Below are 11,102 nucleotides of genomic sequence, written 5' to 3' on the forward strand. Positions count from 1 at the left end.
AGTCTTTAGTTATAAACCCATCACTGTGGTTAATTAATTAATGTCTGTTTTCCCACTATTCTTTAGATTCATGAAAGAAGGAGACTAATGTTGTTTTCATTCTTTCTTATTTTTTTTCCACGCAACATCCTAGTGCCTAGAATATAATGCAGGGATAAATAACTACATTTGAGAGTTGCATTTCTCCATTGACTCCTCTTGTAAGAAACTTTGACTTTCAAGACATTACCCCTACTCTCAAAATCCGTTTACACAATCGTGGCCACTGACATCCCATATTGCTAAACGTAATGGACAATATTTTGGTCCTCATCTCCCTTGACCTCATAGCGACATTCAACAGTATTGACCTCCTTCTGCACATGCGTCTTTCCCTGGCTTCCAGGACACAGCCTCTTGACTCTTGCCCTCTATTTTTGGAAGGCTCCTGCCTGTGGGTGGACGTTAAATGTCAGAGCTCCTCAAAGCTCAGCTCTGTCCTCTCACCTCGTCATGCTCCATTCTCCCGCTGGGGAATCTCACCCATACCCATAGCTTCAGTGGTTTCCCCATAGACTAATAACAAATTTAAATCTTTACCACAGACCTCTCCACTGAGCTTTACACCTGCATATCCAAATTCTTATATATCTATTTTGTTTGGATGTCTTAAAGAGACTGTAAGTTCAACATACACAGAAAGGAATTCTTGAGTCATCTCTCACCTCCCTAACAACTAACATCTTCTCATATTTTCTATTTCAGTTCAGGCATCAATGTCTATTCTCTTATGCAAGACAGAAACCTAAGAATTATGCTTGACAGCTCTCATACCTTACCCACACTATGCAATATCACCCATTGCACCTGCTCAGTATGTTTCAAGTTCATCCACTTCTCTCCATTTCCACCTCTCGCACTTTGGTCCAAATTACCATCCTCTTTCACCCGATCTACTACAATAAGCTCATAAATTGTCTACTCTCTTGACCACCATGCCTTTCCAAATCCATTCTCCACACAAAATCCAGACCTGATTTTGTCACACCACCTCCTGCTGAAAACCTATCGAAGACCTTCCATTGCTTATAAAAAAAGACAGAAATCCTCCAAAAGCTCTATATGAGCCTACACGGTCTGCCACCAGCCACCTCTCTGGCCACATCTTGTTCCATGCACTTGTTTTCTTGCACTTCAACCACCCTGTCTTTCTTTCAGTTCTAAGAAGGTCATGTGTTACCTCTTGTGTGGGCACTTTCGTGCCTGATGTTTCCTTTGCTTCAAACACACTCCCTTTTCTCTTCCCATTTTACCATTCACAACCCACCTAGCTATATCAGTTTTCTTGATTACATGCTTTCTCTTTAATATCACCAATAACAGCAGCAATTCTATCTGTATTAGTTTGTTGGTTTGATCCATGTCTGTCTGCTCCACAAGACGAGAAGCTGTGTGAGCACAGGGTCTGGGTCACATTTTGCTGAATCCACTATCCCCATAACCTGTCTCAGTGCTGGGATAGTCGCTCCATAAATATTTGAATAACAAATGAACAAAAAATTTCACCAGTTCCATTTTCTTTAGGTCTCTGAACTTAATAGCAGTTTTAGGTTGGAAAATAACAGCTCATGAGAACTAGAAAGGATCTGTCAGATGGACTATTCCATGACAACATATTTGGAAAAGCCAAAATGAACGCTCTAACTCCAGGAGATAAATGAGAACCTTTCACCACTGCCTTTTCTCCTAAATACAAACCTATCACTTGAAGTCCATGCTGTGTATTATTCTTTCTTTTGTTTCAGATATTCTGACAAGATTAAGGGGCCATTGTCAACCAGGAGAAAAACAGACAGGATCTGAATGCATCTGCATGTCTCCAGAAGAAGACTGCAGGTAAGAGATATGGACTGGGGAAACTGGGGAAAGCAGTCTAGTGTAACCAGCAAAATGGAGGAGCTGGGCTTCTTGAAGCATAAACATGAAACATACTGATTTTTCACGTAACTGATACCCCTGTGCTCTGTTGAATTCCTCCTTCCCCACTGGGTAGCAAACTGTCTTAATTATCTCTCAGCCCTTGTGCCCTAAGTTTGCATGGCTTTTGCAACTAAAACTGTATCATTCTGGTCATACAGACTTATTCCTGTTCAGTTTAAAACTTTAGACTCAATTGCCTCAAAGCCTTCCTCTTCCTCCTAAGTATAGGGCAAGGTTGTGACTCCAAAAGCTTGGAGTAGAGAAAGTGGTGTGAGCATGGACTTCACACACACACACATCGCTTTCTCAGTTTATGCTTTCATGTGGGGCCAGAGAGGATGAAGAAAGGTGATATATCCTCATGTGACTGCTAAGACTTTATTTTGTTAATAAGTGCCTTTTTTTTAGCATGAACAAACCCAGGAGTGCTTATTAATTTAAGGGCTACTTTCAGGGGAATTTAATCCAAAATAGTATCCAATTTAATCCAAAATAGCTTAAGGTAGAATTTTGTTTCTCTTCCCCATAAAATAAACGCAGAAGTAGACAGTCTAGGGATGGTCTGGTGATTCTCTCATTTCAGATAAGAGTGGGGCTCCTTCCTGCTCTCTGCTCTGCTGTTCTTTTTTTTTAATCTAATGTTCACACTTTACTTTTTATTGAAGTGTAGCTGATACTTTATTCACTTATTTGAATTGAAGTGAAGTTCTCTGTTCTGACATTCTGAAAGTTATTTCATGGTTCAAGAATTCTCTGCTGGAGTACAGTGGGAGGAAGACCAAAAATGGCCACACCCTCTCTTCTCAAGGAGAGCTCCTGGGAGACATCACTGCTTCCATCCCATCGCTCCTCTCTGAGTCCCATGGCTATGCAGACCTGCAAAGGAGGCTATGAAAAGCAGTTCTTTGGCTGGATGGAAAAGCATTTTTGAATGAAATCAGAGTGAAATTACTGAGGATGAGAATGAATGAATGTTGGGATAGGAAGCCAACAGAGTGACAAGTGGTGATACTTCACTGTTAGCACTGATTAGCTCTCATGTTCCTCTGAGCTACAAGTGAACCAACACTTGAAGGGACAAACTTATTGACTTATTTATTTGTTTATTTATTTACTTACTTACTTTTGAAAACCCTGCAGGGTCTTTTTCTGTAACATTCCACTGACGTAATTCAGCCCAAAGGTGGCTCTAGATCCACCCTTCTTGATGTTGACAAGTGGTCCAACAGGTATGAGCTTCTTGCAGCTGGGGTCTCCTCACCCAGCAGATGGCCTTCTAGGGAGGACTTACAACGTTCACATTGTCCATTCAACCCAGAGGAAACTCTTTCCTTATCTCTGCAATACCAAACCATGAGACTACAGGCTGCCTTCTGGAACTGTCAGAATTCCAGCTTTGCCCTACCCCTCTAACCTCTTTCTATAGTCCTCAGTTCTCTTATATGTGACATTGAAGGTGTTTGTGAGAGTGGCTGATCCCACAGCTTAAGTTCTCTGAACTTAGAAAGTGGCCTTTTGTTCTCAGCTACGGGTTTCAGTTGCTGGAAACAATTTTACACATTGGTGCACTGATTGTTAACTCTAAAGTTGATATCAGAGACAACACTCAAATTTGGAGTAATCAAAGAGTTCTTGTCCTCCCAGCAAGAGAAGGACTATGGCTAACCTCTTGTTAGCAGGACCCATCCATTTACTTAGATTTAGCAAGTTACCCAGGGATTGACTTAAAAGTTCGTGCTCTTAATTACCATACACACACACTTTCAGAGCTATATAATTATATATAAGACTCTACTATTGCAATTAATAAATGTTCAAAAAAGTTCAGAGGAGGTATAGACCACCATAGGCTAGGTTGATCAGGATTAGCTTCAGACTGTAGGCAGGAACTGATCTGGACACAGAGAGGGGAGACAATGCGGCACTGACTGAGCTGGGCACGGGATGATAGCCAAGGAAGAATCATCTTATCAGGTTAGAAAATTGTCAACATAATTGTCAGGTGATAAAGAGGGATTCAGGATAATGGGGAAAGGATTCTAGAAAGGAAAGCTGATTGAATTCCAAATACAGAAGATTTTCGTTATCAGAATTTAAGACTTCAGACTTAATCTGAAGGCAGTAGGGAGTACCAAGCTTAAAATGAAACTCTAGAAAGATGAACCTCAGAGCATGTAAGATGAAATGTGGGACTGAAAGAAGAGAAACTGGGGGAAAACGCAGTGGGGAGGTAACTGGGTGGTGAGTTAACATGTGAGTTGGCTGCATGTCGTCTCTCCTTTCCAAGTCTTCATGTATAAATACTTGCTCTCCTCTCTTGGACAGCCATTATTCAGAAGACGTCTGTGTGTTTGATACGGACTCCAACCATTACTTTACTTCACCTGCTTGTCAGTTTTTGGCCAAGAAATGTTTAAATAACCGACAACTTCATTTTCTACATATTGGTTCATGCCAAGACGGTCTACAGTTAAAATGGGGTCTTGAAAGGACAAATCTTTCATCCAGTAGCACAAAGAAAGAGTCCTGTGGCTATGACACCTGCTACGAATGGGAGAAATGTTCAGGTAAGCTCCAGCGGGGACCCATACTGGGAGATGCTCTCGCTTAACCTTCATCTCAGCTAGAATATCTTCCTTGCATTTATACACTCTCTCTTAAAAATAACTTTTCCTTCATCAAAAATAATTCCTTTTCATTGTAAAAAAAAAAAAAGAAATGATTTAAACAGAAGGGGAAAGTAGAACCCATCCACAATTAGAAATAACTAACAATTTGGATATAAATCTTTCTAACCTTCCCCTGTGCATATATAATCTGTAACACCCTTAGACCCCAGCAAGAACACCCATCCTGACCTCATGCTTCAGGCACCCTTCCCCACCCCCAGCTTTAGAGGGCCTTCATCAAAATTGTCTAAATTTTCCTCTCGCAGTTGGAAACATCTGGGGTCAGCCGAAGTTGAGTGCCCTGAGCCTAGGCTGGGTTTCTTGTGGATACGTCACCAGAAGCACCTGCCTTAAATTTTTTGAAGTTCTCTGGCAGTGCCTGGGATCAGCCAAGGCTGGCAGTGTTACACAGGCAGGATGTCTTGAGCCCAGACAAGGTCTCTCATAGACCCAGGCACTGTTTCTCCCTCATGGAACATTCTCTCACCCTCTACTGTTTCTCTCCCTCACCATGCCTGGGGTCAACCGGATGCCCCAAGGAGCTCTGGGACTGCCATCTACAGAGTCATCCCTGGCTCACAGCTAGACCTTTATTCCCAGAAAGCAGCCTGGTGAGCCACTGGCCAGCAGGGTCTTCTTTCTCAAAATTGCTTGAGACCAGATTGCTACTATGGTGCTGACACTAATTCATAGTGATTTTAATTGTTTCTATAAAGAAGCATCCTATTAAAAAATTTCCCTGGAACCTCACACACCTCAGGAGTAGCGTTGATTATATTACAAGTTTTAAAAATGTAGGATCATTTTCTACATCTTACTTTATATATTGCTGTTCTTCACTTAATATATCATGAAATGATTTCCATATCATCAGATATTATTCTGCCACATAATTTTCAATTTTCAGTTTTTTGCAAAAAAGCCTAAATGGGCATTCTATGATTTATCTAACCAATCTTCAGTTAGGCATTTAGATTTCTTTCCCAAGATTTTACTATTGTAAACAGTGCTATAATAGACAAATCTATCACAGATAAATCTATAATCTAAGATTATTTCCTTAGGAAATACCTTAGAAAATGGAATTTCTAGACAAATATTATTTTAAAATGTAGTCTTTTTTGGTACAATGTATCAACTTGCTTTCCAAAAATGTTTTATCCTATTACTATTCACATTTACAATGTATGATAAAGACTGTCTTCCACACCCTCACCAAAACTTGGAGCTGTTATTCCTTTATATCTCTGCCTATTTGATACTTAAGAGGTGGCATCTTCTGTAAGTGCATTGCCTGTTGGCATTTCGTCTATGAATTGCTTGAAAGCAGAAATTTTGCAGCAGTACATTTGCTCTAAGATGAAATTTCAACCTGAAATAGTTCAACTAAGATTCCTATAATACATAAATATGGGTTGGAGATTAGAATTGAACAGAATTCAAATAGGCAGTGAGATTTCCCTTGTGGCACATCTTCAAAAACTTACCTTCGATCGAGGTATAAAGTAAACAATGGAAACTCATTGGATTGTTAACATCTAGCTTTTGCCAAAGCCTCCTTACTTTTGCAAAAGCAAAGACAAAAACCTTGTTATTACCCTTGACTTCTCTTTCACTTTTCAACCCAATGTTCTTCAACTCAGTCTTGGAAAAGGGAGAAGCCTTATAACCCAAATCTAGGTTCTTCTTGATCCACTTAGAGCCCGTATTAAGATCCAGGTCCCTTGACAGGTAGTGGGACTGAATTCATGACAGAAGGTCACCAAGGAGGCACAGTCAGCAGGCCATCTGATGGTGGCACCTCAGGAGGTCCACGTCTGGGGCTTCTGATCTTCATGCCATGTCTGAACAAGGCAATTTCACATAAGAGGCAGCAAATGAGGGCCTGATACGTATGCTGCCCAGTTCTAATCATTATTAAATCATCTTGTCTATATACACGACTATTCCTTCTTTCACTGCCTGACCAACACTTTTACCCAACTGACATCTCCCTTAGAAACTCACAGTAGAAAAGAGCTGAAAGTACTATTCAACTATGCATTTATTATAATTGTTTTTTAAAAATACAACCTTTTTCTCTAGAAATTATAATGTAAGAACATTATGGTCAAAAATACATACAGAAAATAAAAGAGATTTCAACACCAGGGAGTATAAATGGTTCCTGTTTATACCACCATAGGTAGGTCAGGTGTTTGGGGGTATGTTTAGTGTTAACTTCCATTTTCCTTATTTATCATGGAGAAAATTTCTTCAGGGAACTCTTCTATTGCAAAGAATTTTTTTCTTTTCTTTCCCACAAATTATTTTTTTCAAATCTAAGGGTCTTATGATTTAGTCAAAATCTATCTTTACTATTAGCCCATTACCATGCATGTATCAAAATCGCACAGTCTCCAGGAGTCTAATTTTGTCTAAAAAGAAGGAACATAAAAAGTTACAATACTTAACCAATATTGCTCAAGCTAGCAGAATGTTTTGGGGTAGTCAAACTAAAACATGAACATTTCTTAATAAGAGACTTAAGTTATTTAAATATCCTTTGGTCCTGCACACAGTCAGGAAACTGATATGGTCTTCCTGTACCAACCTTCTTTCATGGGTGAGCAAAAGTCAATGTCAAAGTCATGTCTGTTTGTGTAGCACTACAGAACAGCATCAGTGTACAAACCACAGCATTCATGAAGAGAGGAAACTAAAAATGTCTTTTATACCCAACCCACTCATGGCAAGTTGAGATATTGTTGACTTTAAGTGGAATTGAATGTCACCTTGATTAAACTGTGCTCTTTGTTACACTGTGTTCTTTGCTACCCTTTTCCTTCTCAATCTAAAATGAAATAAGAAAAAGTTTAAAATGGAACTTCAAAGTAGCATGAAGTTCACTTTCCAAAAGGTAGAACACAAAAGTCTTCCCAAGGAGCCTGTTTTTATGGCTATTAAAAGTTTTGTCTAAATTTAAAAAATATTCACCATCAACCACAAGGAGAGCAAAATTTATTCAATAAACATTCATTCAGTATCTAGTATGTGAAAGTCACTGTACAAACTAAGGTGAGGGGCCTGATGATAAAGGAACTTTGTACCCTCAAATTGTTCACAGTAGTTGTAGGAGTAACTAAATTTTCACAGTAATTAACTGAATGACTTTAATGTCTGGCCTGGAAAAATTTCATAGGATGCCATGCCAGCCTGAGACCTGAGTCTTAGAGGATGAATTAGTGAAGGTGGTGGCAGGGGCCTTTTCATGCTGGTAGTCTGAAAATCCTCTTGCTAAGAGCATTTAAGCCATAACCAAACTAGAAGAGTAGTGACCATGCCTTTTCCGTAAACCTGGGGAACTGACATCCTCCCTAGAGGAGGAACAGTCCCCTGTCCTTTACCAAACCCTAGAGTTCCCAACAGCAAAGACTTTGCCCAGCTAAAATCTTCTCTAGCCGGTTGACAAAGGGCATAAAAGGGAAATTCATGCTTTTTCATGAAATGTTTCCTGCTGAGGACGTATGCACTGATGCACTTAGGAGTATCTCCTAAGTATCGCCATTTCCTTTCCCTGTTTTCTCCCATTAGTTGAGACACATGAGGAAAAAACTGATATCTGCCCCAAAGAAGCTACAGCCTGATTCTCAGGATGACTTAGGTATTTTGGCAACAGGAATTATCCCAAATCCATTAGATACATTTCTTTTTGAATATTCATACCTGCATCCCAAATTCAGAGTTGAAATCAATTGATGAAGCAGAAATAATTTAGCATCTTGTGAAGAACTGAGCGGGACAAACCAATAGATGGACCATAGTTACTGCTCTCAAAGAAAGCACATGTAACTGTCTTGGGAAAAACAAACTAACAAGAAAGCACAAAAATGTCAACTGTAGTACTGACAAATTTACATCATTAAAATATAGTTAAAGAAAACATCAGCGTGGAGGTACATGGCTATAAAATGTTTCATGGAGGAGATGAGGCTTGTAGACCCTGGGCATGTGGGGTAAAGTGAGAAAGCGTGTATCAGTCTGGCAAAAAAAAAGGAGAACACAGGCAAAGGACAAAACTGGAACCCCTTTGGGGTCTTGATTGGGAAACAGAGGGAGTCACTTGGGATGGAGAAAGCAGAGAAGATAATGTTGGGAAGGGATGTAGAGGCCAAACCGTGGAGGGCCTTGAACTTTGATTAAAACATGCATTTATATACATGAGTCTATAACCCTTCACTCAAAGTTGATTTAATATACTTGGCTTTGATAACTTTAGCCCTAAATGATCATTTTAAAACTCTTTCATAAACACAAGATTTATATGAATGATAAAACAATAGGGTGGTTTTGAAACCAGGCCTCATCAAAGTTTCACCCAGTTTAACCGCTTCTTAAACATCCAGATTCCCAGTCATAAGCCAGGAATATTCTAAAAAGAAAGATACAAATGTAGTACAAAGTTACATTAAAGAGTTCAGTTCTGAGAGTCATCAATGATTTAAAACCTGTCCCTACCACTAACTGTGGGACCATGGGCAAATTGCTTAACCTCTCTGAGCTCCGTTTCCTCATCTGCAGAACAAGTATGATAACATGGAGTTCATATGTTTTCTGTGAGAACCAAGTGAAATAAAGCACGCAAAACCCAAGGCACATTGTGCAGCCACAGAGCAATAAGTGGTGACATGTGTAAGTGTTCTCAGGTGATGCCAAGGAGAAAAGAACATGCGGGACAGACTGGAGACTTTGTGGAAATGGGTTGACAGGACGTAGTGACTGACTGGATGTGGGCGTGAGTGAGAGGGAGGTGCCAGAGGTGGGCCAGCTCCCACGTCTTACTGGCTCACCAGTGCACTCTCCTCTCTGACATCCAGATAGTTGCATTTGACCATGGTTGGGCCTTTCAGGTCATTGTCTTTGTTTCAGCACTGTCATTTATCGCCACCAAGGTGCTCACCACTCTGTGGACAAGTTAGGTAAAATCAAACTTGGTGAATCGCACTGTCTCTCTCTCATTGCAGAAGCCACCTCCAAGTGCGTCTGCCTGCTGCCCTCTCAGTGCCTCAAGGGTGGAAACCAACTCTACTGCGTCAAAATGGGGTCCTCGCTGAGTGCGAGAACACTGAACGTCTGTGAAGTAGGAGCTGTAAGATGTGCCAACAGGAAAGTGGAAATACTGCATCCTGGGAGGTGTTAGTCCTAACTCAGTGACTGATAAACAGATTTACTGTCCAAAAATATCCCTGCCAAGGGACACTCTTGTGCAAACAGAAGACGGGCACGTCCAAGAGTTACTGACATAATTTCATTTGTGTTAGTTTCACATAATCTTTCTCCCTGCCTGTCCTGTCTCAGCCTCACCCATCCAGTTCCAGTCTGTGATGCTGGGTAGCCTACCCCTAGGTAATAACCTGCACATCAATCTAGTAAGTTCTTCTGTTCATCTTGCACTAAAATGATGGGACTTCTAAGGACCTTTTATAAAGCCTGTGGTATTAAGCATCCTGACAAGTAGAAATAAGAACAAAAAAACCTAGTTTTCTTCAATGAATCAATAAACATAGAAATCTACAACACTTGGCAATATAGATTCTTTTTTTTTTTTGGCAATACGCATTCTTGAAGCCCAACTTCCATGCATTTGTCCAAGAAATAATTGTGAATGTCTGTAATGTGCCCAGGACTGTTTGAGGTGCTGGGGAATCAGCTGTGAATAAAACAGACAAAATCCCTTGCCTTCATGAAACTCACATTCATGGGGAGGAAGACATACAAAACATAAAATAAGCATATAACATATGCTTATGTTTAATGGTGATAATTGCTAAGAAGAAAATAATTCAGAGAAAGTGAATCCCATCCTTAAGCCTCATCTCATGCAAGGAAATATTCCATGGTTAATAAGCATCACAGCAAGGATGATTGGACTCGAGTGGAAATCGCTTTGCTTAAAGTAATAAACTTCTTGAATTTGAGAAAGAGAAAAAGACTCTCTCTGCCTTAGCTAAAGTGCATCCTATAGCTCAGTGGTAGACTGCATGCTTAGTGTGCATGAGGTGGTGGCTTCAATCCCCAGTCTCTATTAAAAAAACCTAAAAATCAAAAAGAAAGTGCATTATAAAGTTTTTGAAGTGTGTAATAGGTCAAACATTATTAGAGAATTTCAAAGGAATAATTTTAAGGTAAGTTGTATCTTTCATATTAGGTTATACCAAGTAGACACCCATTTCTTAGAGAGGTTAAGGTGTCCTAGAATGAGACGTGCCTCTGCCCATCTCTTCTATGAAGAATTGGAAATACACAAGAACAACCTCTGTCCCTTTCCTACCCCAGGTCCTCTGACCCACAAGCCTGGCTGATACTGGAAGTAAGGAAGGAGATGAGATATAAATTGGATATAAGACTAGAGACTTAAACTGGACTGACTTTTAAAAATAGTAACTGACTACAAAATAGCCATCATTAAAAAGTCTACAAATAAATGATAAGGAG

General features: G+C 39.9%; 1 protein-coding gene across 1 annotated transcript in view; it reads left to right on the forward strand.

The window, feature by feature from the left end:
• Positions 1-9,807, forward strand: part of C6 (complement C6) — a 52,532-nt gene extending 42,725 nt beyond the window's left edge. The window contains exons 15-17 of the mRNA XM_015242104.3: positions 1,785-1,875; positions 4,285-4,526; positions 9,632-9,807. Coding sequence (XP_015097590.2) covers positions 1,785-1,875; positions 4,285-4,526; positions 9,632-9,807 — 509 coding nt within the window. The remainder of the gene's footprint in view (positions 1-1,784; positions 1,876-4,284; positions 4,527-9,631) is intronic.
• Positions 9,808-11,102: the final 1,295 nt, after the last annotated feature.

The sequence above is a fragment of the Vicugna pacos genome, chromosome 3 (assembly GCF_048564905.1).
Source record: "Vicugna pacos chromosome 3, VicPac4, whole genome shotgun sequence".
Taxonomy (NCBI): Eukaryota; Metazoa; Chordata; class Mammalia; order Artiodactyla; family Camelidae; genus Vicugna; species Vicugna pacos.